General features: G+C 50.0%; 2 protein-coding genes across 6 annotated transcripts in view; one reads left to right on the top strand and one right to left on the bottom strand.

Annotated features, from left to right (window-relative positions):
• The window catches only part of RAD54L2 (RAD54 like 2), a 69,646-nt gene extending 49,335 nt beyond the window's left edge, over window positions 1-20,311 (top strand). For 3 of the 4 annotated variants that reach the window (XM_049826993.1, XM_049826992.1, XM_049826994.1), the window contains 19 exons: window positions 1,021-1,160; window positions 2,742-2,873; window positions 3,659-3,891; window positions 4,391-4,573; window positions 4,849-4,982; window positions 6,253-6,449; window positions 6,978-7,320; window positions 9,021-9,198; window positions 9,804-10,055; window positions 10,646-10,764; window positions 11,073-11,188; window positions 12,212-12,311; window positions 12,654-12,859; window positions 14,152-14,327; window positions 15,072-15,268; window positions 15,383-15,579; window positions 16,049-16,138; window positions 16,719-16,811; window positions 17,029-18,488. In XM_049826993.1, the coding sequence (XP_049682950.1) occupies window positions 1,021-1,160; window positions 2,742-2,873; window positions 3,659-3,891; window positions 4,391-4,573; window positions 4,849-4,982; window positions 6,253-6,449; window positions 6,978-7,320; window positions 9,021-9,198; window positions 9,804-10,055; window positions 10,646-10,764; window positions 11,073-11,188; window positions 12,212-12,311; window positions 12,654-12,859; window positions 14,152-14,327; window positions 15,072-15,268; window positions 15,383-15,579; window positions 16,049-16,138; window positions 16,719-16,811; window positions 17,029-18,017 (4,075 nt within the window). In that variant the 3' untranslated portion in view covers window positions 18,018-18,488. Of the gene's footprint in view, window positions 1-1,020; window positions 1,161-2,741; window positions 2,874-3,658; window positions 3,892-4,390; window positions 4,574-4,848; window positions 4,983-6,252; window positions 6,450-6,977; window positions 7,321-9,020; window positions 9,199-9,803; window positions 10,056-10,645; window positions 10,765-11,072; window positions 11,189-12,211; window positions 12,312-12,653; window positions 12,860-14,151; window positions 14,328-15,071; window positions 15,269-15,382; window positions 15,580-16,048; window positions 16,139-16,718; window positions 16,812-17,028; window positions 18,489-20,202 lie in introns of those variants that run through there. The other variant, XM_049826995.1, reaches the window with a different exon arrangement.
• LOC126049882 (semaphorin-3D-like) overlaps window positions 20,031-24,944 on the bottom strand; it is a 28,273-nt gene continuing 23,359 nt past the window's right edge. Inside the window, exons 15-18 of one of the 2 annotated variants that reach the window (XM_049826997.1) lie at window positions 24,729-24,886; window positions 24,416-24,480; window positions 24,032-24,162; window positions 20,031-23,946 (exon numbers count right to left, since the gene is read on the bottom strand). In XM_049826997.1, coding sequence (XP_049682954.1) covers window positions 23,530-23,946; window positions 24,032-24,162; window positions 24,416-24,480; window positions 24,729-24,886 — 771 coding nt within the window. In that variant the 3' untranslated portion in view covers window positions 20,031-23,529. The remainder of the gene's footprint in view (window positions 23,947-24,031; window positions 24,163-24,415; window positions 24,481-24,728; window positions 24,887-24,944) is intronic. The other variant, XM_049826998.1, reaches the window with a different exon arrangement.

The raw sequence follows: 24,944 nt of genomic DNA, 5'->3' as shown, positions 1-24,944 counted from the left end.
GATGCTGTGACTGGTGACTGAAATGTTGGAAATCAATTTCACCTGAATTTTATAAAGCTGTATTACTTGATTATGTAAGCACATATATTCTGGGGCAAGTTATGAGGTGGTAATTCACTGTGAAATTGTGTTCAAGGGCATCTAAAATACTCAGAGGAGTCATAATGGAGCAGGAACTCTTGTGTCAGCAAGTGGCTCTTTTGCCCTGTGTGTAACATGCTGGTGGTCCTTAGTTCCCATTTAAGCTTGTGCAGATTGATTTACTTAAAGCTGAAGGAATGAGCGTTGAGTAGGCCTTGGAAACTGAGGCCTCATTAGGATGGAGGAGATGTCCCTGCAGTGTGGAGCTGGGTGGATTTAAAGGCTAGTTTGAGGGAGCTGGATTTTACCACTGCTTGTACTGCACCTCTCCTCTGGCAAAAGAGCATTCATTTTCAGGGCTGCACATGTGAAACTGAAGAGGGGGGAAAGCAACTTTTGGAAGTAATGAAAATTACCCATACAGGTAAGGTGCTTTGAGAGCATCCTTTGAAACAATTGCTAAAGCCATTAGAGGTTCTAGTTCCTGAAAATGCTATTTCAGACGAGAATCAGGGTGAAGACTTTCTGTGGGCGAATTGATGCCTTTTCTTCCCATACATCTTCTTTGTGTGACTTTGTGCATTTCTGTTTATAAACTGCATAGTAATAAATAACATCCTTTCAGATAGAAGAATTAGTCTATGATAACCTAGTTTAAGTATATACTTACCCGCTCACGTTTTTCCTCCTTTCATTATTTAGCTTCTGTCAAACCATTGTCTTTTCCTTGCTAATAGTAGTGTTACTTGTAGTTGGGAAACACAGTCTTGAAATAGCTGTAGAATTTGTCTATAGCTTTTGGCGATGATGTTCCTAGTCAGTGTAGCTGACAGACTACCTGGAGCTTGTCAGTCATCTTTTGAGCCAGGTGTACAGGCATTCACGTTTTTGAAAGAAATTGAGTGTAACCAAATCATGTTTCTCTGCTCCTGTGTTCAGAAAGCTGTTGCGTGAGGACCAACTGGAAGCCGTGACAAAAGCAGCCCAGCAGGAAGAGTTGGAAAGAAGGAAACGGCTAGAGCAGCAGCGGAAGGATTATCCAGCCACTATACCAACTGTACCCCTAGAGTTTCTTCCTGGTAAGCAGCGGGAGATGCCACCTGAAGCAAGATTTTTAAGGATAGAAGCTGAATGAAGAAGTGCTATGCTTGTCCGTGATAGGACAAGGGGTAATGGTTTTAAACTAAAAGAGGGTAGATTCAGACTGGACATAAGGAAGAAATTTTTTACGATGAGGGTGGTGAAACAATGGAACAGGTTGCTGGAGAGGTTGTAGATGCCCCATCCCCGAAAACATTAAGGTCAGGTTGGATGGGGCTTTCAGCAACCTGATGTAGTTGAAGATGTCACTGCTCATGGCAGGGGGGTTGGACTGGATAACCTTTAAAGGTCCCTTCCAACCCAAACTAATCTATGATTCTATGCTGCATTTGGACTTTCAAGTGTAAACTCTTGAAATGGCTGTTCCAAACCACTTGTTGGTTCAGTGTAGTCAGTTCCACTTCTGGGCTAGTTCTGAATCAAGATGCTGTGGCTGCATGCTGAAAGGTGGCAAGTAACTTTTGTGGAAGATATTTTGACAAGTCAATTGTGTGTAAGCGGGATGCTGGAACAGGTCTCTCTTGTCTTTCCAACTGGTATGGAAGCTTAAACCAACAGACTTGACAGAAATACCATGTCCTTTGTCCAGATCATATATGTACTGTGAATGATCTGGTAATGTATGGGTCTGGTAAGAAGGATAGTGGAACAACAGACTGGGTGCACATATGGTCGTGATGTAACCTTGTCCTGTCTTGCATGTTTCAGCAAGCAGTGAAATAGCAGGCAGTATAAATGGTTAAGCATCACCCTTGTCTTCCAGCGAATATGTCATCTTGCATTCTAACCTGGATCATTTCAATGATCTAGTTTATGGCACAGCCTCTCAGACTGGTGTAAAGGGCAGAGAAGTGCAGCTGGAAGTTGTGTTGGGGCAAGGAGTTCTTGAGTTGACTTTGCCTCTTGAGAAAATATATATTCTCCCTTAAGTGCAAGTGTTCAAAACATTTTTGCATAGAAGGAAAGGAGTAAGAGCTATTTAAAACACTTGTTGCAGAGTAGGTTGCAGCCCCGGAAGAACATCATTGCTTGCTGCGTCATTGCAGTGGTGCTTATTTGGCCCTGTTAGCTATCCTCTCTCCCCCCCATGGCAGTACTTAAACATACAAACAAATGGTCTTGATCAGCAAAAGTTGTTTATGGTATGTGGGATGTAATTATTACAGTGTCCCTACTAACAAAGGGCAGTTATCATCCCTTCAGCAGTTGGTACTTTCTCTGCTGGTTGAAAACCAGCTTTTACTTCCGAGACCCCCTCCAAAAAAAAAGAATAAATTAAAAAAGGGACTTCAGCATGTTGCATGGTCAGTGTGCCCCAGCCAGGGCATGCAATAGAGAGGGTGCAATGGGCTATTGTTTCGGCATATTGAGAAAGGAGGAGATTGTGACCCAGGAAGCTGAGTCATAGCAGTATTGTAGACAGTGAGAGTCTGTTATGGAAAATTCCAGAGCTAAGTTACTGGAGCAAAAGTGGAAGGAAATACTGTCTGGCTTCCGAACAGTTTTGTCTCCTTCCCCATTATTATGAATTACTTATTGTTTGTAATTTATGTTTGTAGAGGACATCGTTTTCAGAACAGCAGAGGCTACTCAGCTCCCCCCTCAGGTCCTGGCTGAAGAAGTGATTTGCCTAGATAGTACCAGCAGTGGCAGTGAAGATGATGCTAAAGGAAAAAATAGTATTAAAGATGGTAAGTGACCAATTGCTTCAGCCTGGTCTTCTCACAATATGCTGTTTATTTAGCCACAAGTCTCCTGTTTTCATCTAGTCAGATGCTCCAGTAGTGAATCACTTCAGATTTTTGTAAGCCTATTGGTTTCCAAATATATGGCCACTTCTGGCCTTTGACTCCTAAACTGACATTTAAAAAATGGCCTATCAGGCACTCTTGAGAACTTGTATTTATTTCTGGTTTATAAATGCACTTAATTTTGCTTGGTGCTCTGCTGAAGAATGCTTACATGAGATGTGGTGTCATCTGCTGTGTATAAAATGAGCATCTAAGTATTCTGATCTACAATTTAAAGTGGATTTTGTGTCCCTTGTCCCAAATGGATCTAACCTGACTTCTTTATACCACTCCAGTAGAGTACTTCAGCCTGATTTCCTTGGTGGTCCTTCGACATTGTATCAACAGTTAAAATACATATCTTGGTTTGGGAATTAAGAGGACATAGGGAGGAGAACATAAAACACTTACAGAAACTGTCTCATGTTCTGTTTGGAAGCCCAAATTAGTGTTCTCTTGAAACATGGGGAAACTCAGGGAAACTCATGCTTTTATAAACTGGTCTGAGGGGCCTGATGTGTGCCCGGATTGCGCCTGCTTGTTCAGAATGGGTCATTAGGCCAGTGTGGAGTTGCAAAAGGTGGTAGCCTTGTTTTCCTGACTTTTTTTTTTTTTTAAATGCATAATAAACCTTGATGTCAAGTTAACTTTTGCCCTTATTCTCTCCTGTTTTGATTACTTTACAGAAGTGATTGAGCTGAGTTCAGGAGAGGATGATGCCCTCCAAATTGTGGACAGCAGTGATTCTGGCAATGAAGGGGAGGAGGATGGCAGTGAAGAGAGCAGTGGCTCTCATGTGAATGATGCCTTAAATAAGTCAGATGCTCTGGGGCAAGTCATTGTCAACATCAATCATCCACCAAACGAGGAGGACATTTTCCTGGCTCCCCAGCTTGCACATGCAGTAAAACCTCATCAGGTAGGTTTTGTTATCCTTGAAAATGCAATGAATTCAGGCAAGCCTGCCTTGTAATCTCAGCAGAACTTCTTTGGTGAGCTCTGTGACCAGCCTGGTTGTGGTGGTGGCAGCTGTTGTGGACAGTGAAATTGGTAAGGACAAATTAAAGGAAGGCCAGGGCTATCTATTATTTCAGCTATTGTTATCATCAGACCTTTGTATATTTAAATGAACATTTTAAAAATAAAATTATATTTATAAACAAACTAATTGACCCCAATTCAAATTCTCTGGCTACAAATGAATTTTGATTTATTGTTATATTCTCAGGAAGTTTCATGAGTACCTAAAAACACTGACTTTCTGAGCCTTCCCTAGACTAGAGTACTGTAGTGAACTTGAAACACCCCCTTCATATCTTCATGGTTTATGCAATCTTACTGTGCTTGCCACTCTGTAAATATATACTGATCTTGGTTTTTCTCCACCATTCTAATACCTTATCTACTTTTCTGTCTAGATTGGTGGGATCCGATTCCTATATGACAACTTGGTCGAGTCCTTGGAAAGATTTAAAACCAGCAGTGGGTTTGGGTGTATTTTAGCACATAGCATGGGCCTGGGCAAGACCATACAGGTCATCTCTTTCTTGGATGTACTTTTTCGGCACACGGAAGCAAAGACTGTTCTTGCCATTGTACCTGTAAGTAGCCACATGAAGGGCTGGCTGAGGGGCTTCCTTACACTGCTTCTTTCTTTGTGTAGAGAATATTGGTTAGTGTCCTGTCTTACATCAAGCTCTATCATACCCTTGCTGCTCTTCTCCCTCTTTCATTCCCTGTGTCCCTGAGTTTGCCTGCTGTGGTCTGCTCCTTCTGTCTGGGCACAGCTGGGTGTCATTTCCTATTCTCATTTTTGCTTTTAAAATCCTGAGTGACTCAACTAGGTTCTTAATCCTTCTATGGCTAACTTTTTCAGGTGAATACGCTCCAAAACTGGCTAGCAGAATTCAACATGTGGCTTCCAGCACCTGAAAACCTTCCTGCTGATTATAACTCCAAAGAGGTCCAGCCCCGCACCTTCAAAGTCCACATCCTGAATGATGAACACAAGTAGGTGTCAGTAAAAGCCTTTTGAGCTCTTGGACTGCATCTTATGGAACTGTTTTCAGAATTGCTGTTGCAGTCTGTTTAGTATGGGCTAATTCTATGCCCTCGACTCCCAGATCTTTCCCACTCTGCATTTGTTGCGGATGCTGTCTTAAGGGGAGGATTTGGGTACCTGTGAGAGATTTACTGTCTCTTTCATTAAATATTTATATCTTGTACTTCTTTCTTACACTGCTAACAGGCCTTTCTGTTCTTCCATAGCTACTTCTGCAGAGAGGAGCAGAAGTGCCATGGCTTGTTTCTGGTGGTACACTGCTAGTGCTGTCAGAGTCCTGGGATTCCTGAGGCATATGCCCCCTATACCACGTGTTTCTCATATTTTAAATGTGGCTTGGTTTTTTTTCCTGAGATTTTTCACACACTTAGGGATTCCTCTACCTGACACTGTGACTTTTTGTGAATTGTGTTGTCCTTGAGGGATTCTGGCAAGTTATACAAAACCTCCTTCTCCAGAAAGGAGAGATCAGTGATTGCAGTTACAGCGTGGCGTGGAGTGTATTCTTGACTCGTGGATCTCTGCTTCTTTCTGGGTCATTTTTTGTTTGTATGGATCAGGACAGCATAGTGATCCTAGGGAACTCTCAGTTCACCACCTGTGTTCATACACTTATCTGTGGAGATCTTCACCTTCTGGGTGGAACATACTTTGAATCTGCTCCAGCCGTGTGTTTACTATTGGATGGGATCTAGTGTGCTCTGGGAGGATTGAGTGAGGACAACGTCTTGATCTGAACCAATACTGAGCAGGCTAGCAGGGAAGGAATAATTGAGGGACAGTAGCATTGGAAGAGACAACAATAAGGTATAAATGACTAGATGATTACAACCACGTATGTTAGCAGCTCATTCTGAAAATGGTTTTTGCAGAGGCAGTGTCCTCAACAACTCTTTAAAAAAGATGCTCTCGAGTTTGATATGCTTTTGTACATTACAAACTTCTACAGCTCAGTTCCTGTAAGGATTTGTCATTCTCAAGCCTGCTACCCATGACACCTAAAAGGCTTTTTTTCTTTTCCTCTGTACCAGATTGTCTCCTAAAGCAATTTCATTATATTCCTCTCTCTGGTTTGATGCGAGAAAGTGCTTTAATTAATTGAACGTGTCTTTTTTCTCTGCAGACTCCAATCCAGTGGTTCAAACAGAAACTGGAGAGAAAGCTTACAGTTTATTTGGCTGGTTGGTTTATTTGTTTGTTTGTCTGTTTGTTTTGCAGGACAACAGCTGCGCGTGCAAAGGTGGTGAATGACTGGGTCATAGAAGGTGGTGTGCTGCTTATGGGATATGAAATGTACCGTCTCCTCTCACTGAAGAAGTCCTTTGCCACTGGCAGGAAGAAGAAAACAAAGAAACAAACTGGCCCTGTCATTATTGACTTGGATGAGGAAGACCGGCAGCAAGAGCTTCTGAAAGGTGGGAGGCCAGTCCTAGAGAGAGAGAGCGTGATCCTGTTGTCTAGCTGGCTATCAACTCTGGCAGCACAGGGAAACAACCTATAACTTGCTTTGAGCATCCCTGACTTGATCAAACTTTGCTGGGCAGGATTGTGTCTGTGGAGACAGAAGGTTGTTGAGCTTTGGTTGAGTCTTTCATTTCTTGCAATAGCTGCAAGTAAGCATAGAAGTCAGTACACTGAACTTGGGGATTTGTCTGTGTGAGATTTGCCAGTCTGATCTGATGCAAGACACCCAACTTGATGCAATGCCAGGTCATTGAGCAGAAATCAAGGGACAGTCATGTCTGGTCATTACCACATTATGCTAAATCGAAGCTAGTGTCTAGTCACCTTTTATTTCCTGAATCAGCCTTGCTCTCTGCCACCCATGAATACTGCTTTTTTTCTTTCAGAACTACCCCTCTTTTTGTGAAGTTGGTGACCATATAAAACCAGAACTTTGTCTTATTCATCTCTAACTAACACTTAATGTTCCTTGTCCTCAGGGATTGAGAAAGCTTTGTCTCGCCCTGGCCCAGATGTGGTTATTTGTGATGAGGGACACCGGATAAAGAACTGCCATGCCAGCACTTCGCAGGCCCTGAAGAACATCCGCTCCCGCCGGCGGGTGGTGCTGACTGGCTACCCCCTCCAGAACAACCTCATTGAGTATTGGTGCATGGTAGACTTTGTCCGACCTGACTTTCTAGGCTCACGGCAGGAATTCAGCAACATGTTTGAGCGCCCTATCCTGAATGGGCAGTGTATTGACAGCACCCCTCAAGATGTCCGTCTCATGAGGTATCGCAGTCATGTCCTGCATAGCCTGTTGGAAGGCTTTGTGCAGCGGTGAGTCCACAAGGAGTTCTTAATGGTGTAGTCTATGCAAACAGCTCCTTCATCCCAAATTAACCTGCTTGTTTGCTGAGTTTATGCAGTAGAACTAATCTTGCTGCCTTACAGAATCATAGAATCATTTAGAACTAATCTTGCTGCCTTACAGAATCATAGAATCATTTACGTTGGAAAAGACCCTTAAGATCATCGAGTCCAACCGTTAACCTAACACTACCAAGTCCACCGTTAAACCAGGTCCCTAAATGTCACATCTACACATCTTTTAAATACCTCCAGGGATGGTGACTCAACCACTTCCCTGGATAGTCTGTTCCAATGTTTGACAACCTTTTTGGTGAAGAAATTTTTCCTAATATCCAATCTAAACCTCCCCTGGTGCAACTAGAGGCTGTTTCCTCTTGTCCTGGGAAAAGAGAACACCACCTACCTCACTACAATCTCCTTTCAGGTAGTTGTGAAGAGCAATAAGGTCTCCCCTCAGCCTTTTTCTCCAGACCGAACAGCCTCAGTTCCTTCAGCTGCTCCTCATAGGACCTGTGCTCTAGAACTTTCACCAGCTTCGTTGCTCTTCTTTGGATGTGCTCCAGTACCTCAATGTCTGTCTTGTAGTGAGGGGCCCAAAACCAAACACAGTATTTGAGGTACAGCCTCAGCAGTGCCAAGTACAGGGGAACAATCACTTCCCTAGTCCTGCTGGCCATGCTTTCTGATACAAGCCAGGATGCTATTGGCCTTCTTGGCCACCTGGGCACACTGCTGGCTCATATTCAGCCATCTGTCAACCAGCAGCCCCAGGTCCTTTTCCACCAGGCAGCTTTCCAGCCACTCTCCCCCAAGCCTGTAGCACTGCATGGGGTTGTTATGACCCAAGTGCAGGACCCAGCACTGAGCCTTGTTGAATCCCATCGTTCCAGCTTCTTAGGCTTGAGTTTTAAACAGGTACCTTATCTGTCTTTGTGGGAGGATTTTAGGCTTACATAGAAGACCACCGAGGAGATTCTTAGGTTAGCAGCTCCATATTTCTCTCAGAATCTCTATCTTGCTCAATCTGTCAACTGCAAAATGGTCCTTATGGCTCTGTTTTGCCTTGGGGGTAGAAGTAAAGTTGGTTTGCTTTGGTACCACAGACTGATAATGGAGAAAACCTCTAACTTCACCAGAGTGACCTCAGGTTTATCTTGATGTCTTAATAATTAATTTGGATGTGCACTTTTTGACATCCTCTACCCAAGGATCTGAAAGTGTTTCATGAACCCTCAGTTATGGAAAGCGACAGTGTCTCCACCACTCTGGAAACAAATCAGCTTTGTTTCTCAGATGAGGGTTCTAAGATGCTGGACCAATGTCTAGGATGGAGTGTATTAGTCAATGCAGAGCTAAAAAGAGACCTTAGGTCTGTCTTCTATTTTTCAACTGCCGTGGAAAACAGAACTTTCATCACCCTCTTAACCCTGTGACCTGTACTAGAAGATTGTAACATTTGAGATCTCTATAACTGTGCTTACAGTTGGTATTTGGCTGCAGGGAGACTATCTCGGAAGTGTTGTGCTTTAGAGAAGCATGCAACTAGAGGTCTTTCTCCCTGCAGCCAGGCGGGCAAGAAGTCAAAATCTTACCCTACAGGCAGCCCCAGAGAGATCAGATTTGGAAATTCCCTTCTCTCTATTTATCTCTCTCTATTTCCTCCACAGGCGAGGCCACAATGTGCTGAAGGTTCAGCTCCCATCTAAGGAAGAACATGTCATTTTGGTACGTCTATCAAAGATACAGCGGGCCCTTTATACGGAGTTCATGAACCGGTTCCGAGATGCAGGCAACAGTGGCTGGCTGGGACTGAACCCACTCAAAGCTTTCTGTGTCTGTTGTAAGGTAGGTTTTGGCAGGAGATGGAAAGACATATTCTAGTATGTAAGGAAAAGGTGGGAATATGAGTTGAAACAGAAGGTAAAAGTGTGGTTGGCCAGGCACATCTTCTCTCCCCAGAGTGCTCTGCAATGGGCCAGCAGAATTGTTATCCCCACTTCCAGAACTGGGGTGCAGGGGTGTTAAATTTCTTTTTCAGATTTGTGCAAGAAACCTGCAGCCATCAGCTGAAGCAGTACTGGGCTGATACCTTAACCACTTACCTGCTGCTATGCAAACAAGCAACTTCCTTTGTATTTGTGCTGTGTGGGGTGCACAGCGGCCTTCTGTTTTGTTCTCAAGGAAAGAATTGGGCAGTTTTAAAGTCAGGAGAGCCTTGGTTAAGATGGTTTATACTTTGTGTGATGGCAGTTACGTCTTCTGTTTTCACTACCTTAATGCAGTCAGACTGGTTTTCTCTGCAGTGCCATACAGTTCCATGTGGGAATGGTGAAGAGGTGATCAAAATATTAGTTCTTCCCTTTGAGTAGCTGTGGGGGCTTTCAGTCCACAATCATTGGCAAGCAGCAGGCCAGCACAGGCCTAACTGCTTTCTTTTCTTACCCCTTCAGATCTGGAATCATCCAGATGTGTTGTATGAAGCTCTGCAAAAGGAGAATCTGGCAAATGAGCAGGATTTGGATGTGGATGACCTTGGCACAGCAAGTACTAATTCCCGCTGCCAGCCTCAGGGAATTAAAGTCAAAACAGAGAGTAATGCATTGGCATCACCAGTTGGAGAAGCTACCAATAGCAAGTTCCTCCAGAGCGTTGGCTTCAACCCTTTTCAGGAGAGAGCAAATCAGGTCGTTACTTATGAGTGGGTGAGTACCACTGCCGGAAAACTCTTCATTTGGTGAGTTATGATAAACATAGGCTAGATACTTACTTTGAAAGACTGTACCTCTTTTTGTTAGGGCAGTTTTCTGAATCAGAGCAAAGAAAAGCCTCTTCTAAGAGTTGGGGATTTCTCTTACACTTTGCCTACCACAGAGCATCTTGATAAGCATGTCTGCATGGTGCTGGGTAGGGGTAGGCAGCACTCTTATACCATTGTTTTCATCTGACCAAAAAGGCTGTGGACTTTGTTATTCTAAAAAAGGTGTTAGGGTGAAGTTTAATCCAGATAAGATGGTGATACATCTAGTGGGCTGAAGGAGAGGTCTTGAGATAGAGAGTCATGAGAGGTTAAGATGATGCTCATTCATCCATACTCCAAGAAGTTTGCCATTTGGAGCTTCTGGAATGGGAGGAGGCAGCAGCAGCAGTAGTTGGGACTAACATTGTCACCTCGACCTGGCTGGATGTATATAACCTCTCTGCAATGACTTATTTCTCTCACCTTGAGACAGGATTGTTGAACTAAACAGGGAATGAACAACTCCACCTGTAATAGTCTCCCGTTTCTCGGTAGGCCAAAGACATCTTGTGTAATTACCAGACGGGAGTCTTGGAGAACTCACCCAAGATGGTGTTACTGTTCCACCTAATTGAGGAAAGTGTGAAGCTTGGAGACAAGATCTTGGTCTTCAGGTAAGCAAAGTATCAACAGCTGATCCTACAGTCACTAAATGCTGGAGTAGCTGAACCCCTCCTGGTATTAGGAGGTTGTTAGCAGGGTCAGTGGTGTGGCAGTTCCCCTTTTCTCCTTTGTTGTATTAGATCCTGGTTTTCCTCCATGGATTTTATACTTCTGCCACCATCAAGTTTACTAGTGAGAGGTGTGCTGCCACAAACAGGGTTTGACAACCGTCAGTGCTGTTATGGTTTGGGAAGAGTTCTGATACTCCACTTTTGCAGCTGTGGGGGCTTTCTCCTGAACAGAGATCTTGGTTTTGCAGCCAGAGCTTGTCCACGTTATCCGTCATTGAAGAGTTTTTGGCAAAGAGACCAATGCCGAGTCCTCCAGGCTCAGATGGAGGAGTTCACAACTGGGTCCGAAACATCAACTATTACAGTGAGTGCAGCCAATCCTCCTCAATTTGGTGTGACACTGTTTGATCCACTGTGACGGACTAATTCCTGAAAGTCGCCCACCATCTTCTTGTAGTTGTCCCTGGGAGTGAAAACGCTGTTCTGAAGCATTCTTCTGATGAAGTCTCCTTCAGATTGTTCTTACTTTAGTTGCTTGGGAAGACAGTGTCAGTTTGATAGCAACTAACTGATGATTTCTAAATCTTCTTTTTTGACATCTTACTCAGAAGATGTTAGACATCTTTGACATCTCACACACTAGTGCTTTTTTGAGTTGTAAAAGATACTTTCTGCTTCCTGTTTGGCTGTTTTCTAGATCTTGCTTCCCAAACCAGAATCACTGTGGAATGCTTTCACTAGCTCTGGGCTGTGAATTCCTCCTCCTCCCCTCTTCCCCAGCTTTAAATCTTGTTCTGGCATGGGTTGTTGCTTTGTGTGGCTACTTTACAGGCCAGGGCTGAGAGGAGTGGTGGATATGGTGTTCCCGATTTTTACAGAGCTGCCAAAAGCAAGCTGCTGCTCAGGAACAGAGACATGACACCCCCCCTGCACTCCTTTAGACCAGTACCCTCTATGATCAGATCCAGCCTATGGGGTTTTTCCAAAGGCTTTCACAATTTTGCTTTCTTATTGTTCCTCAAGCTTCCAGCATGTGAGGCCTTTGTGCCTGCTGCTCTTGCTTGCTGTCTGTTTTGCCTAATATGGAGCCTTAATGGGCTAGGTGTGTTGTAGCACTCCCAGTCTTGGCCTTGCCAAGCTTGAGTAATATTTTGTTTATCTTTCAGTTGAACAAATCCCAACCTGGCTGGCTGCATTGCACCTGCCTGGCTGGGCAAATTAGAGGTACAGAGTGGTCCCATTGAGGTCCTGGAGTGCATGGCTTGAGGAAGAGCTAGAATTGGTTGGGATCCAGTGCCAAAGCTCAGTGTTTGGGAAATGGTTTTGTTTTGATGGGATGCCCCCAAACATACTGAGCTTTTAAATATGTCCTTAATTTCCTTCTCAGGACTGGATGGCAGCACCTCTGCCTCGGAAAGGGAGCGACTGATTAACCAGTTCAATGACCCCAGCAACACCTCTGTTTGGCTCTTCCTTTTGTCCACACGGTAAGTTGGCTGGAGCAGAAAGGCACAGTGGAGGACTCGCACTGATGCTCTGTATGCATATGGGTTTTCAGTTCTTAACTTTCTTTGTAACACGCTCTCAAGACTTTATGGGATGATAGTGCCATCTGTTTCTGAATTCCCTAGGGGTGTAGGATTTTAGCCTTAGTCCTCTGCAACAACTTACAACAGTCTTGGAAACCAAACATGGGTTTGAAGTTGCCTGTATGACTGGAGGGACTTCCCATAGACACCTCGTGCATTCTTGGCCATGATGGCTGTCCCTTTCTAGAAGCTTTGAAAATTGGCCAAGGCAGCAATTTGAAATTTGCCTTTAATTTCCAGTGCTGGGTGTTTGGGTGTCAACCTCATTGGAGCAAACAGAGTGGTGGTGTTTGACGCTTCTTGGAACCCGTGCCATGACGCCCAGGCTGTGTGCCGAGTGTACCGCTATGGGCAGAAGAAGCCGTGCCACATTTACAGACTGGTTTCTGATTATACCCTTGAGAAGAAGATCTATGACCGTCAGATCTCCAAGCAGGGCATGTCGGGTAAGTGTGGATGGACATGGCATTCCACTCTTGGCTTTCACTCCTTTTAGTTCATTTAAATCCTCTTTCTGTGGTTTTCATGACTTCTTTTTTTAAGGTTGAAAATCAGATAGCCAAAGAAGTGACAGAGACACTGTCCTAGGGCTGTGTTTGATGTTTATGAGTTGACAGTGACATGAGATCCTATAAGAAATTCATGGTAGAGCAGTAGGGGTTGTAGAGACAGCACCCTGCAGCAGGGTTGCGCTACCAGTCCAATGCAGTGCCATTTACCTTCCCTGCTACTGTCCTGGCTGCTACAAGAGACTGGAGACTAAGGGGGTGGACATCTGGTTTTCCCCCATGCCTGGGCATTACTTGTCTTAAACTGGGCATTACTTATTAAATAGCTCGGTACCTCCATTTCTCCAGCAGCAAGAGAGGGAAAATAGCGACATTAAAATATATATTGATACCTTTGGGTAATAGTGCTTACTTAGGAGCCAAGAATAATTAATTCATTCCAGTTCTGACCTGCCCTTGTACCAAAAGTATCTTTTATGTTGGCTTGTGCCAGCTGTCAAGCTGCTCTCATACAGCATGCAGCTGAGGGTTGTGGTGACCCAAAAAGAGTTCTGCTGCCTGTGTCCTTCCTTGTCTCGAAACACAACTCCAGAGGCAACAGCCCTGTGTGATCAGCTCAGTATGCTGTCTTGCACTCGAGGTGGAGTCCCCTGGCAGCTGGCTTGGCTCCCAGGAGAGTCCTGGATATAAATGTTTTCTCCATGTGATCCCATGTGCCCTGTGTGCAGGAAGGAATGTCCAAGGAAAACTTCCAGGCTTTTGTGAGGGAGGGACTGTGACTGCTTTTCTGAGCTTTTGACTCAACAGAGTTCTGTAAATTTTAGTACCTGGTTATTAACTTGAGCCTTTTTGGTGGGATTTGTGGGAGAGCACGTGCCTATGTGGCTGCAGTTCTGTCCCAGGGCTTGTATGTTTTCAGTCTTGTGATGTGAGATGGGACACCATCCATAACTAGCTTCATGTTACTGCGTGCCAGGAGCTCAGTGACTTGCACTGCATTGCTGTGCAGTCTGGAGCACAAAGAATTGGTTAGCCTGACTTGGTCAAACAGGCTCATCTCTGAACATGGCTGATGATTTTTCTCCCTGCCCTGACATTTACAGAAGGCTTCTGAGGACCATGCAGATTGCAAGGAAGGAGCTCTGTTAGGACAGGAGTGTAGGAAGGACAGCAGGCAGCAGTACCCATCTCTTCCCTTCTCCACTCACTCTGTTTTCTCTCTTTTCCAGATCGGGTGGTAGATGATCTCAACCCAGTGCTGAACTTCACCCGGCGGGAGGTGGAGAACCTGCTGCATTTTGTGGAAGAAGAATCTGATCCTGCTCAGCTCTCCCTCAATCCAAGCAAGATGAAGGAGTCTGTTCTACAATTAGCCTGTCTCAAGTATCCTCACCTCATCACCAAGGTAAGACCAACCTGCTTCCTTGCTGGCCCAGCACTGCACAGGTAGGAGGAGGTCTGGAGGAGTCTGGCTGTGTGATGGGGACATAGTGGCAAGAAGGTCACATCTGTGTGCTGGTGGGAATAGGTAAAAAAATCCTCTAGCAAGGGCTCAGAGAGTCCTGCCCTTCCCTGCAATATCTTCTACACATTTAGAGCCACGACTGTCCTGGACAGATTTGGGGGCAGGTTGTAGGGCACCCTTTTTTTCAACTTCGTGCTGGGCAGGAAGGTGGTTGTGGCCTATCCCAGCTTGCTGCCAGCTCTCTTCCTGGGGTGGCTTTAAAACAAAGCTGAGACAACCAGCACTTGCCTGTGTTGTGAAGAGTTTCACTGGTAGGGTGGTGCTGCAGAGTGGGCCTGTGGCTGGGTGCCATGGGGCTCTGGTGACTGTGTGACATCTTGGCAGGGTCTGTGCTTGTGCTCTTAGCTTGGCCTTTGGCTCGTGGGTTTTGCTGTGTGCTCTTAGAAACGGTGAGTGCTGGCTTAGCTGACTCCGTGACTCTTCAAGCTGGGCCTTGGTCACATCCACAGTGTTGCCCCACATGTGCTTTGCCAATACCAGCTCTGCCTCCCAACTGCCTTCTTCCCTGCTCCAGCCTGGGATGGAGACAGTGCTGATGCAGGGACCAGGTGGCTGCCATTTGGGGCATGTTGGTTCCCTCTTGTGGTGTGTTGGTGTCAAAACCTCAGTGCTGTGGGGTTGCAGGAGCCTTTTCAGCATGAGTCGCTGCTGATCGACCGGAAGGAGCACAAGCTGACCAAGGCAGAGAAGAAAGCAGCCAAGAAGAGCTATGAGGAGGAAAAGCGAGCATCCGTCCCCTACACCCGGCCGTCCTACGCACAGTATTACCCAGCCAGTGACCAGAGTCTGACGAGCATCCCTGCCTTTAGCCAGAGGAACTGGTGAGTACCTGCGTCTTCCCCTTCTTCCCATGCTGTAGACGTGAAATGAAGGGGCAGAGGTCGGTTAGCCCTGTCAATGGGGGCACTGCACTTTCCTTCCTCTTCTGTCACTAGGCGACCAGCCCTCAAGGGTGAGGACAAGCCGGTAGCAAGCGTCCGCCCAGTTCAATCCACCCCCATTCCTATGATGCCCCGGCATGTCCCCATGGGCAGTGCAGGATCAACCTCAAGTTCCAACCCCGCTGTCAACTTCCCCATCAACTATCTACAGCGAGCTGGTGTCTTTGTGCAGAAGATTGTCACCACCACAGGTGAGCTGCTGATGCTCACAGTGAGTTGAGTTGTGATGCCCATGGTGAATTGAGGAGCAGGGTGAATTGTTGATGCCCACACGGGCTGCGGGCAGACGGGCATCAGAGCCACTGATACTGCCTGTCTGCATTGGAGTGGTTCCCCTGTACCCAGAGGACTTTCCCTGCAGGTTTGCAAGGGGCGAGGGCTTGGTGGGCTGTTGGGAGTGAACTCCCTGTGAGAGGGCCTGCCATACCATTGCCAGTTGTCCTTGCTGGGATGGGGGAGATGCTGTGCCAGAACAGGGTGGCTTTTGCTTCATTGGAGTCTTATGCTGCTCAGAAATAAACCCAGGGCTTGCTTCTAGCACAGCACACAGGAGAGACAACTGCACTGCAAGCAAAGGGGTTCGGTGGTGCATGCCCTGCTTCTGACTGTGGCTGGTGTGTAATTTCACAGACACTGTTCTATTTCTTCCCCCACTGCCAGATATTGTGATTCCGGGTACAAACACATCCACTGATGTACAGGCAAGAATCAGTGCTGGCGAGAGCATCCACATCATCCGAGGGACAAAAGGTAAGTCTTTCTGTCTTGGAAAGATTTGTGGATAGGGTCCTAGCCAATGCTAATTAGCAAATAAAAGTATGTAAAAGCATGAAATCAGTTCCTTGAGAGGAAAAGAAACAAGAAGGGGAGGACATCTGTGCAGTGGCTCTGTTGCAGCCCATGCTTTGGGTGTGCTGTTGTAGCTGATGCTTCGGGGCGATTGCAGCTGTGGCTGCTCCTGCCTCCGAGAGGAACTGTTGAACTTTGTGGCTGGGTGTCTCATTCTCACAACGCCCACTGCATGTACTGGGGCAGCCAAAAGCTTCCTGGTGCTCCCAGAGCAAACTTAGCCCCAAGCATGAAGTTCCACATTTCCCACTGGCAGCACATTGGGAGGGGGTGAGTTCCAACCCAGGAAAGCTGAAAGGGTGGAAGTGAGGAGTGAGGAAGGGGGCAGAAGCCCCTCACTGATCTCTGTGCATGACCTGTGGGCTGGCCTTATGCAGCACTGCTGTCCTGTTCCTGCCTGGGCAGCTTCGTGGGCTCATGGATCCAAGGTCCTAAGCTGAGACTGGAAAACATGAATGAAGTCATTCTGCCTCTGTTCCAGGGACATATATCCGGACCAGTGATGGGCGGATTTTTGCTATCCGGACCACTGGGAAGCCAAAGGGCAATGAAGACCGTCGGACAGCTGCCTCAGGTAGGGACTTGTGAGCACTCTGTGGGGCTTGCTCACGTGCTTTCCTACCCGACTGTCTGGGGCGGTGTTCCCTGTCTGCATTGCATCACGCCTGTGTTCAGAGCTGACACCACAATCTCCCCACGATATCCCCACCTTCCTTTCCACTGTTGCCTCTTGGTCCCCAGGTTTTTCTCCAAGGTTATCTTTCTCACCTGCTCTATCTCCTTGTTTCCAGGCTCCCAGAGCTCTTCACTGGAGTCCACAAGCAATGGCAGACACAGTGCCTCATCACCGCAGCTCCCCAGCACGGAGGAGCTCACTCGGCCCATATCCCCTGACAGCCCCGAGATCATCAGCGAGCTGCAGCAGTATGCGGAGGCAGCGGCTGCCCGGGAGTCCCGGCACAGTTCTCCCAGCACCAACGCAGTGCAAGGCCACCCTGCCCGCACAGACAACGCGCCTGGCTTAGCAGCCCGAGGAGCGGAGCAGCATGTGGGGATTCACTGCATGGCTCCCTCTGTGTCTTCAGCCCTACCGGCCACCAGCCAGCACGTCGATGCCCACTCGGTGTTGGACTTACGGGGCAACAAGCGCAAGTCGACCTCGCCATCGGCTCCGGAGGAGCAAGCCCGCAGGCAGCAGAAGAAGCGCCAGTTGCCATCGTCCATGCAGCCGTACGAACACGGGTACCCCGTCTCTGGTGGGTTCACCATGCCTCCTGTCTCTTTAAACCACAACCTAACCCATCCATTTGCCTCCCAACCAGGAAACTCCTTGTACATGGGCACTGGCTCCTCTTATTACCAGCTGCCCAATTTACTCCCAGACCCTCATCTGGTGTTCCCTGTGACTACTGACCCTCTGCTGACAGCCGGCACCGCCAGCTCTTCTGCTGCTACCTCAGCCACCGCCAGCGTCCCCTCATTCATGCTAAACCCTTCTCTGACCGGGGTGCTGCCCAATTACTCTCTTCCCTTCACGCAGTCACTCCTGCCCGAGCCCAGGATGTTTGCTCCTTTCCCAGCCCCCGTCTTGCCTAGCAGCCTTTCCAGGAGCATGGCATCTGCCTACCCTGGCTACATGTCCCCTCACTCGGGCTACCCGGCCGGGGGCCTCCTTCGGTCCCAGGTGCCTCAGTTTGAACCCCAGGAGGTCCCAGAGGTGGGATGCAGCTCTAATGACGAGGACAAAGACGACGATGTTATAGAGATCACAGGGAAATAATGGGCCCAGCTCCTGCTCGGTCTCAGCTCCGCCAGGAGGCAAAAGTTGCAGGACCTTTTTGGGAGTCAGGATTTCCCCTCTGGGCCACAGCAGCGGGTGGAGAAGGATGCGAAGGGTGTGGCGTGGGGGTTGTTTTGTTCTTTTCATTTTGTTTTGTTGTTTTTTAGCTGTCAAGGATCTTAATTGTATTAGGGGCTGGGAGATGGGAGGGAGATAGAGTGGACCTGCAAGGGCCTGGGGTGCAAGAGCCAGGGGAGGAGGGAAGCAGCAATGCAAACCATAGGAGTGCCTCCCTCCCATGCTGTCTGTCTGTCTCTGTTCTCTGTCTTGTCTGGAAGGGGGAGGCTTGGTGTTGCGAGTTCCTGCCCTTCTCAGGCCTGGAGGCATGGGCTTGACCGCTGGCAGGGCTGAACTCCCTCTCACATGAACTGCCTTATCTGTGAACTTCTCTCACTCCGGGAGGTGTGGGCTGGGGGGTGGGGGTGGGGGGGCGACTCCAGCAGAGGTTGGGGACGAAGCATTTTTACTGGGGAGGAATTGGGGGGCTTCTACATCACGTATGTTGGGGGGGAGGAGGGATTGATGTAAAAAAAAAAAAAAAGAAAAAGAAAAAAAAAAAGAAAAAAGAAACAAAACACCCCACAAACAATTTGTCATCCTCTTCAAATTCACATGAAACTAGTGTGAGGGCTCCAGGCAGGCTCCTGCCGCAGCAAAGAGGGCAGGGCTCTGGCGGGGGGCTCCCTCAGGCCCTTCTGGAAGGTCCTGTCCTCCCCCAGACCCTTCTGGAGGGTCCTATCCAAGGTAGGTTGGCCCTGTGGTTCTGTGTGCCAGATGAGTGGAGCAATCCCAGACATCTCGGTGGCTGTTGGAGGGGAATCCTGGTGAATTCCCTGGCTCCGTGGCGCTGCCAGGCTGTGTGAAGGCCACATCTTGCCCCGCTGTGGCCCACCAGATCCAGGGGTAGGTGGGCTCGCTGCTGCTTCTCCACTGTGCCAGGCAGGGGAGAAGTTTGGGAGGGGACACTGGAGCCAGTGGCGGTTGCTGTTGAATCTGTGATTGGAGCGACTTCCCCCTGCACAGAACCTCTACGTTAATTTATTTCATGAAGGCGTAATATTTATTGTTTGGGGGACTCTTTCTTTCTACTTTTAAATTAATTTCCGTATTAAAAAAAATAAAATTCTGGCCTCCATCATGCAGTGGTTGCTTGTTGGGTTGTCTGTGTGGGGAGAAGCAGCCGGTTGACCAAAGCATAGTCTTAGAAGCAGAGCCAGCTGCGGAGGTTGCCTGTAGCTGACCTGTGTCGCGTTGGCTGGATGTGCCCCATCGGGGCATCATGCCAGAGCAGGGAGGAACTGCTCTGGGTGTTCTGCAGCAGCCAGAGGGAGGATGGAGTCCTTTTGTCATGTTGGGGCAGGTGGAGGAGCACTTGTGGAAGCCTCCTGTGCTCTTTCCCAGTGAGGAGGAGGGGTGTGAGACGTGCAGAGTCGGGAAGGCAGAGCTCCTGCTGGCGAAGCGCCTTTCCCCACGCGGGGAGCGGCACTCGGCCCAGCCCTGCTCTGCCACGTGCTTGCAGAGGCTGGCCCTAGCCCCGACAGCGAACACGCTGGCTGCTCGCCTCGGTGCCAGGGCTCCTAGGGAGAGGTGGGGGTACCCCAAGTGCTGTTGGACTTGGTGTGCGTGACTGTGTGCGTGACCGCGTTAGGTTGGAGACTTGAAATCCAGGGAACCTCTGTGTTGCATCTGGGTGTCACCAAGCAGATGTGCACACCTGTGTGGGCTGTCCCTGCAGCGTGGCTGGGACGTTGGAGCAGTGGTAGCTTGTAGGGGACCTCTCGGGCCGTGGAAGCTGCAGTCGCTGGTGTTTGCTGGGACCAGCTAGGTGTAGGAAAGGGCAGGATGTCTTTACATCCTCTATCTATCAAGGCGCTGGAAGATGGGGACCTCCCTTCCTGAGAGAGAGAGAGGGATGTGTGTGCACGTGTGTGTTAAAAAAACATAATAAAAAAATGTTATGGGGCTTTCCTAGTGTCTTTCTCTGTTTAATGGACATTGTCTGTCAAACATAACCACACCATTCATAGAAGCCTTAGATCAACAGTTTAGCTATGCAAATTATTTTAATTATTTTTTTTAAAAAACCAAACATTAAAATAGTGCTTTCTTCTTTAACATATCCTAGGAGTTGAAAACCGAGGGGTTCTGAGCAAACTGCTGGACAACTTGTCTTTGGATGCACCATGGAAATAAAAATCAAACCCCCCCACAAAAGTAACAAAGCAAATTAACTGATGGTGTTCATGCAAGTTTCTCCAAAGACTTGACAGTGCTGCATCTGTGAGTCATGCCCTCCTGTGCTCTGTGTGTCCACCTCATGCACAACCCTGTGACATTGTATGACGAGCTTGCCCAGATGTCCGTTGCATCCCTGTGAGGCTGTCAGTTTTCTGGTGGATTTGGGGAATGGACCTAGGCAAGGGCTTTCCTTGTCGAGAGTAGCAAGTGTTGAGACCTGCGGGCACATGTGGGAGGCCGGAGTGTGAGCAGACCCTCACCAGAGCCCTGCCACAGCCCCCCTCCTCGTTGGTGGTGGTCAGGGTAGTGGGGTTCATCTGGGGGACCCTCCCAAGTCCGCTCTGAATGGGGCTTTTCTGTGGCTCTGTGCTGGGATGAGGCATGAAGATTCGGCTGGGGGCGGTTGGCACCACGGCTCTGGAAGTGGTCGGTACCTGTGACTGCATGCCATTTTCTCGGCTTCCTGCTTCTCCAGGAGAGCACCTGGGGCTCATCCCCGTGCTGCCGTCTGATGTCCTCCTGGGACTCCCTGGCATAGCCTAAGCCCTGTGGCCGTAGGAGCTGGAAGCAGCCGGTGCTCAGCTGCTGCAGGGTGCAAGCTTTGTGCCGCAGGCTGACTGTTAATCTCCTGGCTCCCGGGTGAGTTGTGAGGGCTCTCCTGGCTCCTGCATGGCCGTGGCAGCTTGGAGACCCTTCACCACCCTCCCGTGGTGCGGCTGCCCCTGGATACTACCTGCCGCAAGGGGCTTCATCTCCCTAGCAAACATCTGCAGCTCCGGGCAGCTGCAGCACAGTGCCCCTGTACAGCAAACACCCACATGGAGCCCTCCCTGAGCAGAGCAGGGTGCTGCGGCACCTCTCTGCCCCACGTACCAGCCCTGAGCGCCCCATTAACGAGAGGCCGGGTCCCTTGGGCCTCTTCGGAGCCTTGGCTGAGAGGTGGTCACAGATAGAGCCGTGATGCCCTGACCACGGGGCTCCGGCGGGGGCTGGCAGTGACTGGGGCTGCTCCAAGGTGACTGGCGGCACCTGCTCTCCCATGGCACTGGTTCAAGTAAGCTGCGAGGGTGTGTGGGTTATCCTGGGGCTTTCCAAGTGGGGAGACCTCTCTGAGCCCTAAAACTTCTCTCCCATGGGACTCCCTCTCCCCCTCATCTGGCCTCCCCAGACTTTGCTCCTCTTCAGCACATGGTTCTGCTGCAGAGGGTCCCGTCTCCGTTTTCCTGAGCCTGGAACAGAGGCTTTTCCCTGCACGGGTTAAATTTTTCTTTTGCTGCTGAATTTCTGTCTCCAAATGACCGGATGGAAGCAGCTGCCAGTTCCAGTTCGCGGTGGGGCTGTGGGTGACACTGAGGACAGCAGTGCAGGACTCCGCTGAGGTTTTTGGATACTAAGGAAGATTTCTGAGCACAGCCCTGAGGCTGGGGCAGAGCTGCAGGCGCCCTGGGGGCGGCCAGCTGCCCTCCGTGTCGCACCCAGCCCTCAGCCCTTCCCTTAGGTGGGAGGTTTCCACTCCTGGGGACAGTCGAGCGAAGGCTGGGTACCGCGGCGGGACATGATGCCACAGGCGTGGGGAGCGCTGTGGCTGCTGTGTGCCCTGGTCTTGGTGGTCTTGTTGCCCCTCTGCTGGTGCGGCTCAGGGGGGGCTGCGGGGTGGGGGAAACATTGCCCAGCCTGGCCCCACGTTGGGCAGGATCTGCTGCACGTCGGCCTCCCGGAGTGCCTGGGAGGTTGGTGGGGTGGATGCAGGTACTCACAGAAAGCAAATATTCCGGCAAGCAAAGGATGGGATTTCCACGGGGGCTTTGCTAAAAATAATGTATATTTTGGCTTAATGATGTCAGCAAATGGCTGAATGCAAGAGAATTGCTGTTGGTTTGTGGGTGGCTTCCAGGCCAACAGGGACAAGTACAGCAAATACCTTCACAACTGGTGTTTCTCGCCACTCTGGGATGGATTTTGTTAATCCAGTCTTGGAATGACCGGGGGGGAGGGCTGGGGCGGGGGGCAGAGGTTAAAAGGGGAACGTAGTCCAGCTAGAGTACAGTGAGATGATGGCTCCTTGCAACTCAGAGCAAGCGCTCCCTTCGAAGGGACGACGGTGCGAGTGAGGGAGAGCAACCTCTGCCACCTCCCGGACCACCACCACCACCCGCTGCTGCTTTGTGGCTCCCACCTTGGTGGCATCCAGCTCGGAGCTGGAGTCTCTGGCAGATCCACAGGAGCCTGAAGGAATCCATCACTGAGTCTCATTTTGGGTTTTCTGTTGGTTTGGGGTTCTTTGGGTTTTTTTCTTTTCTTTTTTACTACCGCCTTAGTTTGTGGCCTGTCTTTTTGTGGTTGGAAAGAGGAGTATCGCTAGCAGGGCGGGTTGGTCGGTTGGCCCCACGCATGATCATGTGCTTCCCTCTTCTCTCTGTCAAACGGGATGTGCTCGCCTGATCTCCCAGAACAGAGACTTTGAACAATTTGTTGTTTATATGATGTATTTATTTTTACTTGTGTTTCATGTCATTTTTTAAAAAAATAATAAATTGTAAGTTGGTATAACTGCCTGTTGTTTCTCTCTCTTTTTTTGGTAAAATAAATGTCAAAATTTTAAAAAGCGGTGTGATTTGAAGTGGATCGGAGCTGGGCTGGGCATGGGCATCTCTGCAAACCCCAGGTGCCTCGCTGCCGGAGCCCAGGCTCAGCAAGCGGCCGTGTCCCGCTGCCTCCAGCGGCATTTGGGCTCTGCTGGCACCTCCACAGCCGCCCAGGTGAGCACCGTGCTGCCGGGGCAGCAGCGAGGAGCCTGCCGCTTCCCGAAGGGAGAGAGCCTGGGCGCGTGGATGTCCATGGCAGGGCTGGATGCTGCTGGGTGTCAGCGAACCATTTGTGAGAGCTGGCTGTTTCCCTTCTCTGTCCTCTGTGCTTATTATTGCTGCTGATAAGAATCATCATTAAAGGCCGGGGGAAAACAAGGAGAATAAATATTCTGCAGGGCGTAAATAGCTTTGAGTCTCAGAGAGCCGGTGCGGGCTGCATGCCCTTGCCCCGGCGTGGCCCGTGGGGCACACGAGGAGGCGGCAGGGACTGGCAGGGTTTGAGGTAGTAACAGCGAGGCGTTCCTGCGCGGGAAGCTGAGGTGTCTCAGAGCTGATGCCTGCGTGTGAGAAGGGCCCCGGAGAGACCGGGAAGGGAGTCGCGGGCGGCTCCGGCTCCCTCTGCCCCTTCAGAGGGGCTGGGGGTGCCTCCGCACCCGGCCGTTCTTGCTGTCCGGGGATGGGTGCTGCCACTTCTGGTGCCAGGATTTCTGCCGCTGCCTTTCCTGGAGCCGCAGGGCGTTGCAGTAGACATCTAGGCTGGTGCCTGGTGCTCCCAGGGCCCGCGGGAAGCCCTTGTAGCCTGGGTGCGGGTCAATCCGGGGCCGGGGGCTCTGGTGGGTCCCTCCTAGCTCAGCCCCCTTGCTCCGTTTGTAAGGTGGCACCTCCATGGCTTCGTGCCTGATGACGCGGAGGCTGTATCGGGTGAGGGGCCGGGAGAAGGAGCGCTCCACCGCCTGGCACTCGTAGGTGCCCGCATCCTCCCTCGCCAGCTGGCGGATCAGCAGCCCTTGCTCCAGCACCGAGAAGTGGCCGTTGTTCCTGATCTGGGGCAAAAGCAGCACAGTGGGTCCGAGCCATCGGGGACCCGAGCCACCCTTGCGCCTCGTCCCCCCCACCCCATCCCTGTACCTCGCTCAGGCCCGTTTCCTCGCCGTGCCGCACCAGCCACCGGACAGTTGTCTGCGGGGAGCGGGCCAGGCACTCGAGGAAGGTTGAGTTCTTCTCCACCCCAAAAACTAGCTTCTCTGTGGCAGCGGTCCCTGCGTGGGGGACGGGACAGGGGAAGGGGTGAGTACCCTGCGTGGGAGCTGCGTGAAAGGCAAGGAGGGAGGGCGGCACGGAGCATCCAGCACGCGGTGGGTGGCGCAGGGTCCATGGCAGATGATGCTGGTGCAGCTGGTGGGCACTGGTTTCCCAGCACCGTGCCGCCCACCCTCCTGGGCATCCCTGGCCCCTGGGCAGAGCCGGTTGCCCGCACTGCGGGTCCTCGGAGGGGCTGGGGCTGGCGCTCACCTTCTGCGGTGTCCTGGCACTGGCTGAGCGGGTCAGACTTCAGCACGTCCTGGCAGCGGGCACGCCTGTGGGACAGCAGACAGGGGCTGTGGGGTGGCATCGGCCCCGAGCTGTGGGACCCCTCAGTGGCAGAGCAGCCGGGGAGAAGGGGAGGGTGGGGAGGACCAGGGGGGGCCGGGGGACTGGCCGGCAGAGTGGCAGTAGGGATCTGGGCTGACAGGTAAAGCCTCCAGGGCCGGCAGCTTGCCCTTCCCTGCTCCGAGCGCCGTCCCTTTGCAGAGGGACAGCAGGGCTGGCCTGGGCGGACGCTAACCTCTTTTCGGTGAGCAGGTGAGGAGCACAGGTCTTGCTGTCCCAGGTGCAGTAAGGGTCCCTGGCCAGGCAGCAGTCGGTGCAGGTTTTGCCGTAGAGTTCACAGCGGTACAGGGAGAGCTGGAGCAGCCCGTGGGTGCTGCTCACAAACAGCTCCTGCTGCTCGGGCAAGCAGAACAGCGGCAGTCAGTACACCCACGGCTGGAGACGGGGGCTA

Source organism: Accipiter gentilis, chromosome 23 (genome assembly GCF_929443795.1).
Source record: "Accipiter gentilis chromosome 23, bAccGen1.1, whole genome shotgun sequence".
NCBI classification, from domain to species: domain Eukaryota; kingdom Metazoa; phylum Chordata; class Aves; order Accipitriformes; family Accipitridae; genus Astur; species Astur gentilis.
The sequence above is the reverse complement of the archived record's forward strand: the minus strand, read 5'-3'. Positions and strand labels throughout refer to the sequence as shown.